The 18,078-nt window shown below is 52.9% G+C and overlaps 1 protein-coding gene across 1 annotated transcript in view; it reads right to left on the minus strand.

Moving 5' to 3' along the window:
• Positions 1-1,281: 1,281 nt before the first annotated feature.
• The window catches only part of COX10 (cytochrome c oxidase assembly factor heme A:farnesyltransferase COX10), a 112,374-nt gene continuing 95,577 nt past the window's right edge, over positions 1,282-18,078 (minus strand). The window contains exons 6-7 of the mRNA XM_070392942.1: positions 12,211-12,443; positions 1,282-3,048 (exon numbers count right to left, since the gene is read on the minus strand). Coding sequence (XP_070249043.1) covers positions 2,645-3,048; positions 12,211-12,443 — 637 coding nt within the window. The 3' untranslated portion in view covers positions 1,282-2,644. The remainder of the gene's footprint in view (positions 3,049-12,210; positions 12,444-18,078) is intronic.

Genomic DNA, 18,078 nt, shown 5'->3' on the forward strand with positions numbered 1-18,078 from the left:
CAGCTGCTCCTGTAGCAGAGCAAAGGGCCAGGGAGGGTGCTGGGCAGAACGGACCGTGGAGAATGTGCTTCAGAGGGAAACCCCATCCTGCAGGAACCCAGAGCAAAGCGGTTGCCAGTGTCCTCCCCCCCCCCCCCCCCCCCCCCCCACCCAGCGCTGGGGTGGGCCAGCCCGGCAGGCTTGCCACGCTCCCACAGGGCAGCACAGACAGCCCTGTGGGGACGTGTGCTTTTATCCTTCACTGACCCAGTGGCTTCACTGAATGGAAAGGGAGCTGGTAGAGTACTCCCAGCATCAGAGGAATTCAAGGTTAAAATCCATGTTTTAAAGGAGCTAAGGGCCCAGACGTGTCCCTCTTCCTGTTCCTTAGCTGGTTTATTTAGAATAACCAAACTCCAAGCGGAGTCCTGTTCCAAAGCTCAAGCCCTTTTCCTGCAGGCATGGCCCCCACGGAGCCGGGCCTCCAGGCCGCGTCTGCACTCACAGCCCAGAGGCCGGAGGACAGAGCAAGCTGGGGAGGGAGAGGAGGTGCAGACAGCATCCCAGGCTGTGCTCCGACCACCAACCCCCACGCGTTGCACGGGGGAGGGGCTGGCAGGTCTGGGAACTCCAAGGTGAGCAAACTCAGATTTCCCATTTCTAACCTTGAGACTAAGGCCTTACTATGGACCTGTGCCTAGCGATCCCCCGAGAGCAGTGGCGGCCAACGTCTTTGGAAGATGCTCACCCCATGGGAATGCTGATGGGCATGGGGTCCGTGGGAAAGGCGGTCAAAGTAGAGCCTTTAGGCGGGTCTGGGGGATCGAGCAACTGTCCTTGCTGGGGCTGTTGGGGTCCACCCTGGGACACAGAGGACGGGGGTCAGGGACCATGGGAAGCAGCGAGAAGGCGTGAAGGGCCTCACCTTGCAGTGTCCCCGAGAGAAATCGGAGTGTCGGGTCTGAGGGCCGGGAGGCTCGGTCCTCCGATGTTGGGGGACAGCAACCCCGGGAATTTCCTGAGCAGAAGGACAAGCCAGAGTCCCCAAGGAGGGTTTCTTCGGTGATGGATTGGAAAGGAGAAGGGAAGACTCAAATGAGTCTGAGAAGGTGGGGCGGGGCAGCGGGTCACGGCCTTTTGTTACTATTCTTTTGGGTGCACAGGGGGCTCCTTCCCTCCCTGCAGAGAACTGCCCATGTGCCCACCTCTACTCTGCTCGCTCATGAAAATGAGCCAAATGCTATCAATTCTACCAGAAACCGTCCACACTCGGCCCAGGATGACAAATAAAACCAGCACAGCTCCCGTTCTCATAGTCGTTTACTCAGCAGAAAGGAGAACCGAGGCATTTTACACATTTCAGGGCTGCAACAGGTTGCAGACGTTCTTCCCAGTCACCCCTGGGCCACGTCCCCCGCAGAAGATGACCTGGCTGCGGCCAGGAGGGAACATTTCAGATGCACAGAGACAGGGCCAGACGCTGAGTGTAACCGCTTTAGAAATCTCGGAGAACAGGCCTATTGCAACGGCTGTTTCCATGCCACTGGGCCTTGTGGAGGTGGCTCAGTTGTTGAGCATCGACCTATGAACCAGGAGGTCGAGGTTCGATTCCTGGTCAGGGCACATGCTTGGGGTGTGGTTTCGATCCCCAGTGGGGGGCGTGTAGGAGGCAGCCGATCAATGATTCTCTAATCATTGATGTTTCTCTCCCTTCCTCTCTGAAATCAATAAAAATTTAAAAAAATAAGTAAATGCTGTTTAAACTTTCCACATGAATCCTTGCCCTGGAGACTGGGCAATTAAAACACCGTTAAGCTTCAAGACTTTCAGGCAAATGGAACTGGACAGGGGAAGGGGGCGCACGGGAAGGACTGTGAACCCACAGTTGATGAGGTCACACCTGGCTACATGGATGTGTGGGGTAATTTCTGAATTCGGAAGGAGGAAGAAATGTGTTTCTCGCTGAGGGGACAAGAATGTGAGCAGGACAAGCCAGAGTCCTAAGTTCACTCCTTCTGATTCCTTCCCTACGGGCCTGAGCGGGCCCCCAGCAAAGTTGGGGGGGGGGGGGGCTGTGCACACTGGCTGAGGGACAGCGTGGAGCGAGCTGGGGGGTTCGGGTGTTAAGTCTAGCACTCCCCTTCCAGAAGGAAATGCTCTGACCCTCCTGTAAGGAGGCCTTGGATTCCCGGGGTTTTGCAAATGCTGAGGTGCTGATGAGGGGAGGGTGGGGCTGGCAGTCCAGTCTGGGACCCCAGGCAACCGTTTGGGATTCTTCCTCGTGTCAGTGTCGCTGGAGGGACTATGCGGCTCAGTGGGTGGGCAGAGAAGGTGGGGGTGGCGGAAGAGGCGCACTTGCTCATGGAAGTGAGGAAGGACAGAATGGGGTGGAGGTGCAGGAAGAGATATGTAAAGGCCCTCGAAGGGAAATATAGTCTTTCTTTGTATTAACCTACTGAGCCAGCCCAATTCCTATTTGGGAGGATTTTGTATATCATCACTAAAAATTTTGTTGCAGGATCATGAGCACCAAATCGCTTTGCACCTTGTACTGAATCCAGCGACTTCTTTTCTCCTCCTCCGGAATCCTGAACGATTCTTGCCTCACAGCAGAGGGAAAAAGGTGTGCGTCTCCCTGTTGTGTTTCCCACAGGCCAGTGTGATTTCAGCTTTGAGGCTCCCCGCTGTCCCTGTCCGCGCCCCGCCGCTTGCAGGTGAGCATGAGCAGCAGGAGCAAGGGCAGGTGCCAGAGGCTGCAGAAGAACAGCTTCCTGGAGCTCTTCCTGTCCGCGTCCCTGTAGAACCGGAAGCCGAGGTAGGAAATGTACAGGTTGATGGGGAGCGCGATGACGGGGAAGGTCCACGTGGTGACCCCCAGGGCGGGGGCTGCGGCGGACAGCGCGAGCAGCGCCAGGCAGTGGCGCAGGGCGACCCGCCGGCACAGGGCGGGGTGCGTGACCGACATCATGCAGTAGCCCCCGCGGGAGTAGTCCTCCCGGAGGCCCCAGCTCAGCGCATTGAAGTGCGGGAACTGCCAGGAGTAGAGGATTCCGCCCAGAAGAAAGGCTCCTGTGGAGACAGGGAAGCAGAGAGCGTTGGAATTTTACCAGGGCACCACCTCCCACCCGAAGGCCTCCGGCCCCAAAGGGCTCTGCCCGATTCCACCTTCAGGGGGGCCCTAGGCCCTGCCAGCTGGGTTCTCACCTCCGCTCAGCCTGCCCAGCCTGCTCTCCACAATCTCCCTGCCCCAGCTCTCATCTGGGTGGGCAGGGCGCTGGCATTGGGGGGCGGGGTGCCCTGCTGCAGGGCTTAGAGTGACACACTTTGAGGCTCTTGCCCCCCCCCCCCCCCCAAGAGAAGCCCCTACAGCACAAGCAAACGCCTTGGGAGGGGCTGCCCTGGGCGCTCTGTGCTGGGCTCCCGGCTGTGCCCACACGCTGGCCAACAGAGCATCTTTAAAAGAAGGGATGTGCATTGCTTAGTAGACATAATGCCAGTGGGCGCTCAACAGACTGAAGTATTTCTGTGGCCAGTGAGTACCTTTGGGGAACCAGGAGGCACAGAAGGGCAGGTTGGACCGTCCGGGTACAACTGAGTCACACACGGGGGAGAGAAGAAGACTTCTCCTCGAAGTTTGATGGGAAAACAGAATGATCTCTGGGCTTTAAAGGGACCAGTGAAGAGAACGTGTTCTAAGCGGTTCTCAGGGCCGGGCCGCTTGGAGGCTTCTGAGCACGAAGTCCGTGGACTGGCCATCCCAGCGACTGCGCAGCCTCCGGCCAGGAGGTCTGAGCGCAGGACGGTGTGCAGCTACGCAGCCATGCACAGGGGACAGAACGTCAGCGATGACTTAGAAGCCGGGAGGGAAAAGAAGTCAGAGCCCAGGATCTGTTTATCGAAGTGGCCGAGAAAGGGCAACTCCGCCTGGAAACCAGACCCGAAAGGGTTAAAATCAGATCCAGATGGATTTCTCTCCTCCTTCTCGAAAGCCCCCTTCTTAGTGTGCCAACTGCAGGATTCTGCTGTGCTCAATACACACTTCTCAGTTATGCTTCTCCTTAAAATAACAACTTAAAAAATCATTTTCCTAAGAGTAGCTCGCTGCTTTCTATGTGAGAGGAAATGGGTATGGGTTTGGCTCATGTCACAAATGAAAGCGCTTTAGAAATCACAGCGCAGCCTTAATGGACTAATCAGAAAACCACTGCCCCCACAGTTCTCCTCGGCTGCAACTGCCGCTGCTCATCCACAGGACGGAAGACAAATTCCTCTCATCAAGATAAGGAGCTGCAACCAGAAGACTTGAATTAGTCCGGGGCTGTGGGGACCCACCGTCCCTGTGCGGTGAACACAAAGCACTCAGTTACTAATTCAAAGGCCTCCCCTCAGCCTCACGCCCACAGAGTGGTCTAGTTTTATTGGGCCGATCTGCTGTAGCAACAAATATTCATGTGCGCCCACTACACCTTAGGTGCAGTCTGTCCCCAAGGCCTCCGCTGGCGCGGGGAAGGGATTACAGCCCAGAGGCGGTGCTGTGGTGAGCACCCGGCAGGAAGACCAAGGTCAGCCTGGGAGAGGTCAGGGAAGGCTTCCTGGAAGAAGCAATGTGTAAAGCGGACCTGAGGATGGTCTTGGAGGTTCAATGCATTCACACACACGGTGTGTCTTCTGCGACTATTAAATGTATTTTCTCATTTTCCTATCTAACTGCAGAATCTTTGTACCTACTTGCTTTAACGTTATCTGGAAGAAAAGTCTGCTTCCTTCATTTTAATTGGGTATTTGCTGGTCTGTGAATATATGAAATACTGAGAATCTGAAATGGTGGCACGTCTGTGGGGAAGGTTCTCCCAAGGACAGCAGCTTCCTGAGACCACGGTGCCAGAGTCCCAGCCACAGGCCACACCAGAGACGATGCGGGAGTCCGGGCATGCTCACTGCCCTCCACACTGAGAGGACTCAGGAGCATGCCTGCAGGGCTGTGGTCAGCAGCTGGGGGACCCTGACCTCGGGCACCCGGCTCTGACCAGGGGACAAGGCTCAGAGCGTCTTCCTGGTGACTGAACACACACGGTCTTCTGAACTCCGAGCACCTGTCAGTCATGCCCCCACTCTGCCGGGAGAACCTCCGTGGCCACCTCTGCTCCAACATGGAATGCTGCCGGGCGTGCTCCTGGCATTCTGCTGGCAGACAGGCCCAGGCAACCCAGCTGACTCTTTCCTAAGAGGATGGAGCTCTGACTCGTTCTTCCCAGAAGCGTTCCTCTGGCAGCTTCAGCTCTACTCTCTGCTGCCTGGGGGCTTACACTCACCCTTCCTCCCAGGCCACTCACTGTCACTCACTGTCCGAGCATGGCCTTGAAGAGGATAAAGAATGGGGCTCCAGCGAGTCTGGTGCTGGGTTCGGGGGTCTTGCCTTCCATACAGTAGGCTCCCTCTCCTCATGGCCCTCACAGCCTCTGGTCCATGACTGGCTACCGGGTGTGGTCATGTAAATGGGGGTGGGGCAGCTGGGAAGCAGCGCCACACCCAGAGCTTGGTGCTCAGGGATCTGGAAGCCTTTCCTTTGAGGGGAGCACAAAGGGGCCCTGAAAGAGACCTCAGTGTTGCAACAGGTGGGAGGGCAGGCGTGGCAGGTAAAGGGGAGAGGACGTGGGCCGGTTTATCAGCTGCACAGCCACTAGGCAAGGCCCCCCGTCCTCTGCAATGAAACAGTTTGCAGGGCCTGCTCCCTCCGACGGCTTCTGGGAAGCTGCCGAGGCCCAAGAGGGGCCTCGCCTATTGCACACCCTACGCCCAGCGGGCACCCGGTTTCCTTGGAAGGGAAAGACGAGAATAAGGGAGTCACCAAGCTCTGACTCTGAACAAAGTGCTCCTCTCCTTCCCCATCTTACCCCTGGAGGGCAGTTTCGAGCACCTGTGGGTCCAACACACTCAGGTGGTCCCGAGGGACACCCACTAGCCTGTTCCTGAGCCGCGCGGCCACAGCAAAGCCACCGGGCTGCCACCAGGCACCCGCTGCCACTTCCTTCAGGAGGCACTGGCCCTGCGCCCTAAACGCTCCCCCTAAAGGCTCTGTCAACTGACAAGACGAGCACACCTCGGCCCCAAGCCGGCCTCCTTACACCGCCAGCCTCGGCTCCAGCAACGCATTTCCAAACACCCTTTTCCAGCCTCTGTGCTTTCGCCTTTGAGGAGAACAGGGCTCTGAATACTGTTTGCTGTGCTAACACTCCCATGAAAACATCCCTTGTTCCCTCTGTCTTTAAAATATCATTTGTCTTAATTAATCTGAGCTCTAAGGCTAGTTATGAAAAAATTCTCACACAAAATGAACACACTCATTTTTGAGTTTGATTTTAACAGGCAGTATTTTAAAGAAAGTCTTTAAAAGTGCTTGGGTTCAACAGTGCCTGGTAAGCCTGCAAATATTTGCTGGGAGAATGAGTGAATAAATTCTCTCCATTCTATTTTCTTATCCTGGAGGGAAGGAGGTAAATAAAGTGAAATAGGACTGAACATTTTGTAGTTTACCAGCTGAGGCTAAAAACACTCATTCTCTTTTTGTTCTAAAACCATCCATCTGTAAATATCACTTCCTGATAAGCGCCCACGCCTAAGTCCTCATTTGTAACTGAATGTTGTCTGACATAATGTTTACCACACAACATCTGAGTGACAAACCAAAGGCAATTTAGGAATCAGCTCCACAAGACTGTCACCCAGGCCCACGCCACAAACGCCCAAGACTGGGATTTACTCAAATTCAGGAAAATTATAAAATAGAATCTGAGCCTTTTTAAGAAATGGGGCTGATGGAAGGAGAGGTGGGCTTGGCAAGGAGGAGGGATGAGATTTTAATCTGAAGCCACGGGGAACTAGACAGCCTCTCGAGATAAACACTATGAAGAGGCCTGCCACACGTGGTCCAGGCCCTCAGGGAGCTGGGCTGCCTGCTGCCCGCACTTGTCTGCAGAGCCCCCTACCCCCACAGACCCTTTGCTAGGGCCCTGGCAGGCCACTCCCTTCTCTGCTGTCCGCTGAGAGCAGAATCAAACCCAGTACCTCCACCCCTAAGGCACCAGCTGGCCAGACCAGGGACCAGAACAGTCCCCTGCGGTGGCCTTCCTGAGTTTTACTTGGTAAGCATTTTTAATATTTTCTAGTAACAGCAGTTTAAGTTAAAAATATAAAATGCAAAGCAATTAGGCAAGTGGGAGGCCAAGGCCGAGCCTTGGAGGGAAAGGGACGCAGGTAGAATACCAGTCTAATGATGACCTTGACCTATTCTAACAATGACCTTGACCGGCAGGATAGCCACGGAGCGCGCTCCCTGTGCTGGGCCGGCACCTGAAAACGTAGCCCTCTCCAACCTAACTCCACAGACAGCTGTCTGTGCTGCACCTGGGAGGGAAAGCAGTGCTCATAGCTCCTGAGCAGCTATTAAGTAGCAAATACCAAGAGACACTAACATTTATCCACGCTCACCATTCCCACGCCAGCCGTAACTGCCTTGCTCCCCCTGAGTTGGACGCCCCGCCGGGCAGACCCAGGGAGCACAGGCTCTGGACCCACCTGACTGGGGCATCTAAGACAAGGAGAGACCGTCTTTCACTGTCTGACAGGGAAACAACAAGAGCAATGAGGTAGCTGTGGGGAAAAATCAGGGCCCGAAAGACCATCGGGCCCTACTGGTGTTTTATGGAGGCAGCAGGCCCTTCAGTGCTCAGTGCTCTGCAGCTTCACTGGCCCAGCAGCCACCACTTCCTATCTCGACAAACCCCTGGGTGCGCTGTTTTCTATAGCGACTGACCTCGCGTTTATCTCTGCCAACTGGATAGTCAGTTCTGCAAGGAGGACCGTCCACAGGAGGGCTGAGCTGCCTCCTCCCCATCCTGCCGCCATCTGCTGACCCTGGGAGAGGGCTTCTGCAGGCCCAAGGGACCAAGTGGCAAAAGCGACGTTGCTGGGCCTCTGATGCCCTGGCTGAGAGCCAGGGAGGCAGGGCAAAGGAATGGGACGTGCTCAGGGAATCGCTGCCCTTCGTTTATCCTTCCCTCCCACCTGCGCATTCACTGGTGTTCACCAGCTGCTCTTTCAGCGGCCAGGTTGAGGCCTCAGGAGGGTGGGGCAGCCTCGAATACGGGGAGCCCTAACTGGAGAGGGGAGGAGCGGCAGGGGCAGGAGGAGAAGACGCAACTTCAGCGACAGGCTTCAGGGACAGATGCCCAACCCCATGGAGAACCAGCTGCTGCACACGGTGAACTAACCCTCCAGTGGAAACCCGCTGCTTCCTGGGAAAGCCTCCAGGGGGTCTCTACCTCCTTCCGATAACGTATCAGCTCCTCAGGCGGCAGCTCCTCAGATCATGTCCCTGCTTGTTCTGGTTCCATGGCTACATGCTCTGTGTACCTGCTCTTTCCTCTCCTTGGAAAGCACGTCCCCTTTGCAGGTGAGCTCATCATGACTTAATCCAGAACCCGCTGTGCTCCAAGGCCGCCTCAGACCAGCTCGCAGCCCTCTGCAGACCCCTTTCCTGCTACGCCTTCGCTCAATTGTCTGGTTACCCGCCTGCCTCGCCCTGAAGATGAAGTGAGGCATGGTTTCTGTGAGGACTGGATTGTAGTAATATTTGTGTCTCTCAGTGCCCAGCACACAGTAGGTCCTCAACTGATCCCTGCACAATGAAGCTGCATAAGAAGGTGGAGGCCCCAGCAATTCCTAGCCCAGGCTAGTCCACTGAGAGGTGATCACCCAGCCTCCTCACACCCTCCTCTTCCTCACTATCAGGGTAGCTAAACACAGTATTCCTCACAGGCTTCTCCTAAGTGATCCGTCTTGGGAGGCTCAAAGATAACAAGGCTTGGAGATACCACTGAAGAAGGGCTTTTTCAAGCAAACAAGTCCCCTAAGATAGGAACTCAGATGAGAGATGTAACCTCTGTGGCTAATACAAATGACACCACTGGTGCATCTCAAGTAATGCCATCTGCCCATGCCCTCTGCCTAACCCCTGGGTATTTCCAGGTATTCTAACAGCTGGAGCCCTCCGGGTCCTGTCTCAGTGTGGTCTCCGCATGGGGCACCAGCAGCAGCACCACCTGGGGACTTGTTAGAAATGCACATTCCCAGACCCTGGGCCCAAATGGGAAGTCCTGATCCAGGCCCAGGACCCATCTCAGCAAACCCTCCAGGGGTTCCCCGGACACTGAGGTGTGAGGACCACTGTGTTCGACTTTGGCGAGACCACAGTACAGACCCCACAGTGCCTATTATTACAGTGCAAACTCGCCTGAGGAATGGAGCGCAGGTTCACAGGACATCCACCCGTCCTTCCGGGCGGAACTGTCCGGAGGGTGAGCATGCTCCAGGCCTGCGCTGTCACACGGCAGCTGTCAGCCACACGTGGCTGTGGGCGTTTGGAACAGGGACAAAGGGACTGAACGGACTTCTTACGTTTAAATTGAAAAGTAAAGAGCACATGTGGCTAGTGGATGCCATATTAGACAGTGCAGTCCTAGAAGATGGCAAAATGACCTGAAAATCGCATTCCACCTCACTCCTAAAATCCTAGTAACAAAGATCTTTAAATGAGATCCCTCGGGTGCCTACTTCTTCGTATCGCTTCCTCCTGTGTGGTGCCTTTACACAGCTCATGCTCAGTAAATATTGGCAATTGCCTGTGGGTTAACCTAGTTTTGTCATCTGTTAAATAGAAGGCATTTACGCACCGATTCATTCATTCAAGGATCTCCTGCTTATCTCAAGTTTGCTCTATCAATATAGTGCTTTGAAACACTTTTTGAAGCTGTTTGAAGCATGATGTAAAGTAGCATTATTCTTTCTGTGCCAACTTGATAGGCTTTAGGTGCACAGTGTGACCCCTGGTGCATTAGAACTGGGGGCAGTAACCCCCGCAGTGCTGCGGCATCCGCACGCATCATTAAGAATTATAGAAAAAGGGTGACAGACGTCAACCTCACACGCTGCTGAGGAATTGCTCTGTGGTTGCACAGCCCTCTCGTGCATGCCGGGGTCACTTCAGGTAGATGAAGGGTCTCCTTTTTCAAGATAAATATGCATTTTCATCTTGCTACTTGAAACAAGGCATAGCCTGGCTCTTAGCTGTCCCTCATTAATGAGTTTGTATGTAAATGATTAAATCTGGGTCACAGAAAGACCATACCCCAAGTTTTATTTAAAATATGTCTATTCGCAGCTTAGCCAAGTCCAGACCGTCCCTGAACAACAAGGGCTCCTGCGGAAGGTGTGCACTGAAGCGGGAGGGAGGGCTTTTGCAAAGCTCTCTCTTTCTCTGGCCGACTCTGCTGAGGCTCCCACTCTCACAGGAAGCTGCCTGGGAGTGTGACAGGGGCACCGAGCCCTCAGCAAGAACCTGGGTCCAAAACCCCACACAACCGAGCGACCCAGTTCTCCTGACCTGGATTCGACTGCCTCCTGTCTCCAATGATACCTGTCCTGCAGCTGTCATACCTGACCCTGGTGCCACCTGGCCTGGGATTTCCAAGACCGAAAAGGCAGCTGTGGGTGCCTTGCTCCTTCGTGCAGGTGAGAGGAAACTGAGGAGGGCCTGGCATCCCTGGCTGGCCAGGCAGGTGGCTTGGCGCCGGGCATCTAAGTGGCAAGCAGCACTGCCTGGTGTGGATGGGGTGGCACGGGAGGCTGAGAGCCTGCGAGTGGCTGACTTTCTTTTCTGGCCCCACCTGACATGACTGGGAAACCACTTGAAAGGTATGGAGGGCACAGGAGGGGAGCTGGGTTAGGGGGCCGAGGGAGTCTGGACCAAGTCAAGGTTGAGACTCCAGGCAGAACTGAGGAGGAGGAATCTGACCAGGAGTTTGGTGTATGCAGGTTACCCTTTACATTTAAATTGTAACCTGGGGGGAACTCGGATGTCATCTAGTCCATGCGGTCTCCCCTTGCCCGCCTTACCCCAGGCAGACATGACGATGCACCCCACCAGGCCAGGAGCCCCTCACAGGCTTCAAACAGCAGCCAGGCGACAACTGTCGCTCTGTTTGCATCCCAATAAGATCTCATGACCTTTCGTGGTCTGTATGAACCTGCCCACTGGATGAATGAGGAACACAAACATAATTCATTTAATCCTCACAACGCAATGAGAAGGGACCATTATTGGCCCCATGTGGGGGAGATGAGGAGACACCAGCATAAAGGGGTCAAGTACGTTCTGAGGGCCCAGCTGTCAGGTGGAGCTGGGCTCCCCCCGCGCCCCGCTCCAGGCACGGTGCTCTGTGGGGAGGAGACTGGCCGGCTCAGCCCAGACCAAACAAGCGCGTGCCTCTTGGAATGCTGCATCTGTAGATTCATGGAAGCCCGACATCTACAGGATATTAAAACCATCCTAAGAGACAATCATGGCAAAGGTGTAAGCATCTTTGTAAGCTTGCCAAATCCGAGCCTCAGAGCTTTTATAAAGTTTCAGAAATGTGGCTTATGGGGCAACGGTTTATGGTCAATTGCCTTTTGATCTCTCATGTGAAAAATATGTACTTACATATATTGCAGGAAACCTCACCACTTCCTAAGTGTCGGGCAAAAACACTAATTACTTGACTAATTAGACTGTGAAACTTCCCTTACAGATGGTAAAAATGGGCTATTCACCCCACAAATTTAGTTGTGACATACCACCAAAAAAATGTGGAAATGTCTCAATGGTTTTACTGTAGACAGCATGAACAATTTAAGCAAACCATATAAAAATAAATGAGAAACTAATGGAAATAGTCTGTTCTTTCAGAGGGGAAACACCGGGTCTGTGGGAGGAAGGAGCTAGTGCCGCAGGCCTGCCAGCGAGGGGCGGTGGTCCCGGCGAGCAGAGGCCTGCCAGGCACCTCCTGGTAGGACGCCCCCAGTGAGTCCCCGGGCCAACCCGACTCGTGCTCCGTGGGCACTTTCTTTCCACTGCACTTGCTGCCGCAGGCTGAGGCGCTCGCCTCCGGTTTCCTCCCCGCTCTTCCAGTTGAGAGAGAAGTCAGGACAGTCTCCGTGAGCTGTGCGCACACTATTTCAGCCTGCCCCTGCGCGCACTACCCACAGGGCCCAGTGAAATGGACTCTAGCACCAAGTCCTGCCATCTGGGGCAGGAAGCGCCTCTGACCGGTGCCTGCGAATGATGCAGAGAGAGCCTGAGTGCCTGCCCCCGCACCTGCCCACGAGCCCGCTGAGCAGGCGGGACACACTCACCAGCATCTAGGCTGCCAGTAGCTGCTGTCCAGCCCATGACAGGAGGGATGGCACCCACCACGGCTCCGACCCACGTGTTGGCAATGCTGACCCTCTTCAGCGGGGTGTAGCAGCAGGTGTACAGGAAAATGTTGAAGAGCCCCAGGGCTCCTGTGAGGGGGTTCACCCCCCAGGTCAGAAGGGCGACTCCTGGGACAGCACAGCAAGCGGCAAAGGTCACAGCGAGCAGCGGGCTGCAAGAGAGCAGAGCATAGTGGTCACTTTCAGTGTGAACCCAGCAGGGACTGGAGCTGATGGGCAGCACCCACCCATCCGAGGAAGCCAGCTGGGAGCAGGGCTGGCTCCTTCCTGTCTGGGCATCTTCTTCACGAAACTGGAAAATGTAAGGAAAACTGCCAAGTGAAGCTGCAATGGCAATGATGACCGCAAGCCTCATTCTCAACAGTCTACTTTTTCAGAGTACACTTTGTGCAGAATCTTGTAGAAGACTCTGAAGTGAACATAAATTGGATGTACTAGTTTCTGATAATATGCATGTTCATTTATTCTTTAAGAAACCTGAGGTCACTCCACCGCCCCCTCTCCCTACAGAAGTCAGGCCGGGGCCTCTGAGGACACCACCCGGCAGGGTCCACACTGCGCCCACTGGGAGGCGGGAGTCACGGTGTGCAGCTTCTCGGGGGCTCAGGTCTGGCAACAGCTAGTTCCCCAGGAAGACAACCTTTCTCCCCCATGGGAGGCATCACCCTCCATTCCCAGGGCTGCAGGTTCCCACGGCTGGAGGGAAGCCCTGTGCTCCCAACCCTGCCCCTTGAGGAAAAAGACTATGACAAGTCAGGACTGGGAAGGGGGTTGGGAGATGAGGAGAGCGCCAGCTGGAATGCCAGGTGAGTCAGGGAAACAGAACCGAGAGCTGGGAGGGGCTTGGAGAAGTCCAGCTCCCACTGGTGTGCTGAGCGCTGGGCCTGGAGGCAGCTCCCAGCAGATGGGAGTCTGAATGGAGCTGAGAGCCAACCAGGGATGCGCTGCTGTCCAGATGCTTGAGATGGAAGGCCCGTGAGCTACCCCGAGACTCCTCGGCACATGCAGTCGGAGGGAGAACTTTCTCTGTCCCGGCCACCGCTCCTAAATCTTGCCAGCTACTTCCTCAGCCCTCACTCGGCACCCTCAGTCTTTATTCTGTTCCCCACCCCCCAAAACCACTCCCACTCTGGGTGCCATTTCTGAATCCGCCTTCTGGCCCACTGTCTCCACTCCTGCTAGAGAAAGTCCTATAACCGACCAATTCCTCTCCCCTTTCTCAAGTCTCCAGATTCATCCTGGCCCCTAATGCCCTCAGCAGTGGCAAATATCCTCATCTTTACTGCCTGACCCTTCTCCCATTTTGGGGGGGAGGGGACACCATCTCCATTTTTAAAGATAAACTCTATTTTTGCTCTAATTTAATCTCCTCCCAAACCTGTCTTTATCTTCTACCTCCACTATTGGCCTTTTGCATCCTCTGAACAATTACTTTGTTCATATTTCCCCCAAAGTTCTTACTGTCCCTCTTCAAACCCACACACGCTGATGAAGCGACTGCACAGGGCTCATGCCTCCAGCCTGGTTTCCTACCTGCCCACACCCCACCCCACCTCTCCCACCCTCTGCACAGGGCTCATGCCTCCAGCCTGGCTTCCTACCTGCCCGCACCCCTCCTCTCCCATCCCCTGAAACGACTTCTCACTTGGTTTTCAGATATGGTGGGCGACATAATTTCTCAGAGTCAAGTTTAGGACGGTGCCTGTGTTGTTCCACCTCAAGTGTGCCCAGACTGAGATGGCTAAAAAGCAGTGCAAATATTTTAACTGTTGTTATTCTTTCATAATGTGTTTTATAGCTTATAAGGACAGATTTCCCCCTTCCTATGGGATTCTACAAAGCAGGTTTTATTTTGGGTGGGAGAAAAATGTGGATCATAAACACTTTTATTTTTCCTCAGTTGGACCTTGTGTGAAAAAAAAGGTTGTTCCTTCTTTCTCCAAGGTCTGTGGGAGCCAGTTGTATTCAAATTGTGAAAAGCACCCTTAGAAAAGCACACCTGAATCTAATTTATCGTGATGGGCAACTGTATGTGGAAGCTTAATTTCTGACCCTCCTGGACATCACAGGAAATCATGGGGCTTACTTTTGGTGTGTAAACCAGTGTGCTCAGGGATACGAATAAGAAGAGAGGAGGTTGGCGAGGCCTGCGGAGGACATGAGCACACCTCCCAGGGAGCAGGTCACTCCAGCACCAGCCCCTCACAGACCACCGCCCCCTGGCCGGCCCGACCCTGGAACCTCAGGGCTTCCGCACGTTATGGGCAAAGGTGCGCCAGTTCAAACTCTGTGAAGTTTATTTCCATGATGCTTTATTTTTCCTAAAACATGGATTATAAAAGCAATATATGTTCATCTTGGAAACACTGAAACTATAAAAAAATCACAAAGAAGAAATTCTAAATTGGTTATTCAGGGAAACATATTGGTTTCTTTCTTTCTAGCCTTTTCTTAATAACATATCTACCTAAAAAAGAACCGAGAACATACTGAATTGTGGTTTTGTTACTTACTTAATTTCAATATATCTTAATAATTTCCCCATGCCATTAAGAATTCTTTTACATCATCATCATTAGTTACACAGTGGCCTATTCTATGGCTATACCACAATTAATTCCATCTCTAGACTCTGTTTGGATACTTGGTATTTTTCCATTTCTTTACATAGAAAAAATGTTGGGAGGAATACCTTACAGACAGACTGCTATTCACAGAGCCGATCAGGATACATTCTGAGGGTAAGTTTCTAGATGTGCGATTGTTAAGCCAGACTTTAGGCATTTTGCACGTTTTAGGGGTTCGGACTTGCACCACCCATCTATACTCCGGAGTGTACACCGGTTTATACTCCACGGGCGGCATCACAGGGAGCCTGTTCCCAGGACCCGTATCAACACTGAGAATGGCATTAAACACAAAACAAAAAGGAACCAAGTGAAGCCTGTGTATTGAGACAGTCTTGCCCTCATTTTATAGATGAGACATTGAGACTCACTAAGGAATAGCTCAGGAGCAGGACCTGGACTCAGGTCACTCGCTGGGTCCCTCATTTTGTCCAAGCTCCCCCAGTGGGGGGCACTGGTGCAACAGGACTCGCTGGCTCCCTCATTTAGTCCAGAGCTCCCCGAGTTGGGGGGCACTGGTGCAACAGGACTTGCTGATTCACTTATTTTTTGGGTCTGCTGTGAGCTGGGACCTTCACCCAGCTGCCTTTAGCTGGGAGCAGACTCCTGTTGGGTTTGAAAGTTCCTTCAGCACTAGCTGGTTCGGCTCAGTGGATAGAGCATCGGCCTGCAGACTGAAGCGTCCCAGGTTTGATTCTGGTCAAAGGCACATGCCTGGGTTGCAGGCTCGATCCCCAGTAGGGGATGTGCAAGAGGCAGCCGATCAATGATTCTCTCTCATCATTGATGTTTCTCTCTCTCTCCTTCTCCCTTCTTCTCTAAAATCAATAAAAGTATGTTATAAAGAAAATTCCTTCAGTTCACCCCATTGTACCGATAGCCTGACTTTCTACTGCGTTCCCTGAGATAAAAATGATTGGAAAGCACTAAAAAAGCCCGGATAGAATATGGGAGCTGGCAGACAGGTACCAGGCAGCAACAGTCGGGAGTGTCAGCAGAGGACATGGCAGCCTGGGAGACCGATGGACAGAGTGGGCGGAGGGTGCACAGGGAAGGGTTCCAGGAAACTGACCTGCAAACTGAGACCTAGCGGATGGGTGGGTGGGAGATGGGCAACAAGGGCAGAGAGGCGGGGTCCAGGCAGGGAGTCAGCAGGGCAGGGTCCACCCGCCTGGAGTGCAGTGTGGGGTGGGGAGGGGCAGAGAGCAGAGGTCAGGAAGGCCAGGTCAGACACCTAACATTGCCTCTGGGCACAGGCAGAGCCAGCAGTTTTAACGAGGGGAAGAAAAGAGCAGACCTGCTTTTCAGAAGGATCGCTCCACCTGCCAGCACGGCCAGCAATGGACATGCATTGTCCGCCTCACAAGGGAAATCACATCAGACATTTTGAGGAGAATCATGGACACACTGCCATGCAGTGTTTATCAAATGCTAGCTGACAGGAGCAGAATTTGCCTAGCCAGCTCTCTAATCTGCCATCTGATATTCCCAAATATGCTGGTGGCACAGAGCAAGGCAGCAGAGCAGGCGCCCTTCCCCGGAGGCTCTTAGGTAGAATCACAGGTGGTGGCCCTGGTTTGCATTTTTAGATTGATTATTTTTGGCTCTATTTTATCTCTCCCAAGTCTTTTTATGAGGTGGTTTTTAAAAAAATATACATATATTTTTAATTGATTTCAGAGAGGAGGGGAGAGAGGGAGAGAGGGAGAGAGAGAGAGAGAAACATCAGTGATGAGAGAGAATCATTCATTGGCTGCCTCCTGCACACCCCACACTGGGGATTGAGCCTGCAACCCCAGTATGTGCCCTGACTGGGAATTGAACTGTGACCCCCTGGTTCATAGGTCAACACTCAACCACTGAGCCACGTCTGCTGGGCTTTTGAACAATTTTGTCATATTTTACATAACTTTACAAGTTAACTGAAGCTCTGTCTAAAATAAGGTAGAGTACAAGAGTTAGATAAACAAAGGGCTTATCTTGATAAATGGCAGGATTTGTACATAATGAAAATATGTCAGTAATAGAAGCAAATTCTTTATGAAACTGTAAGTGGGAGGAGGACTTGCAGTAATAATGGTTCTGGGACAAAGAGAAATGATATGGATTATTTTTTCAAGTTTGATTTACCATGAAATCTTTGAATAAGGTGGTGATTAAGGTTAAGTTTAACTGTTTTAAAAGAAATCTATTCCTGATACAGAGACGAATGAGAAATGCTCATTTCTTCCCTCAGTCCAATACAACTGACTCACCAAAGTCAGGGACAGAGCGCAAGGGACTGATGGTGATTTCATCAATGACTGATGTGGTATTTTAGCTCAACTACCCAACATGTATTCTTCCTCCCAATCACACTGCTCAGCCCTTGATCAAAAACGTATTTGCTCCTCTATTCCTAAATGGGTAAGGGAAGTATCCCAAACCTGTGGAGAAAGAGAGGAAGACAGACTAGACTGACAGACAGACAGACTTATCCAGTTATTTCTCCATTTATTTATTTTTTTAAATTCTCACATGAGGATTTTTTCCCAATTGCTTTTCAGAGGGTGGAAGGGAGGGAGAGAAACATAGATGTGAAAGACACACATCAACTGGTTGCTTCCAGCACGTGCCCCCACTGGGGGCAGGGGCAACCCGAAACCCAGGTATGTGCCCTTGACCGGGAATCGAACCCCTTTGGTGCTTGGCCTGACGCTCCAACCACTCGGCCACACCGGCTATGGCATTTATTCTTCATTTAAAATTAAAAAAAATTTTTTTCATTAGCCTTTTTGTTCCTTTTACCATTTTAATTCCTTTTGCTCCTTTTACCATGTAAATTCACTTCCCTTTTCAGATGCTACTCAAAGGTCTGATTTCTAGAGCAAGACATGAAGGCAGGCTAAGCAGGCTACCTGTGTTTCCTGGGCTGAGGGGAGAGGACTGAGCACAAACTTCCTGGTAGAACCCATGGTTCTAGCTAAGCGTGGTCCCTGGACCCACAGTGTAGCATCGCCTGGGAACCTGCTAGGAATCCAGGCGATGGTGAGGCTTGCTGAAGTCGGAGACCCACTGCACCCCATTACCAGTGTGATGCTGGTTTCAGCTGCCACTTCTGATGAGCTGAGCCCTCCACTGTCACTCCACTTCAATGCTGACTATGGCTGGCCTGGTAGGT

The sequence above is a fragment of the Myotis yumanensis genome, unplaced genomic scaffold, assembly GCF_028538775.1.
Source record: "Myotis yumanensis isolate MYYU_CA2020_CCGP unplaced genomic scaffold, mMyoYum1.0.hap1 SCAF_16, whole genome shotgun sequence".
In the NCBI taxonomy this organism is placed as follows: Eukaryota; Metazoa; Chordata; class Mammalia; order Chiroptera; family Vespertilionidae; genus Myotis; species Myotis yumanensis.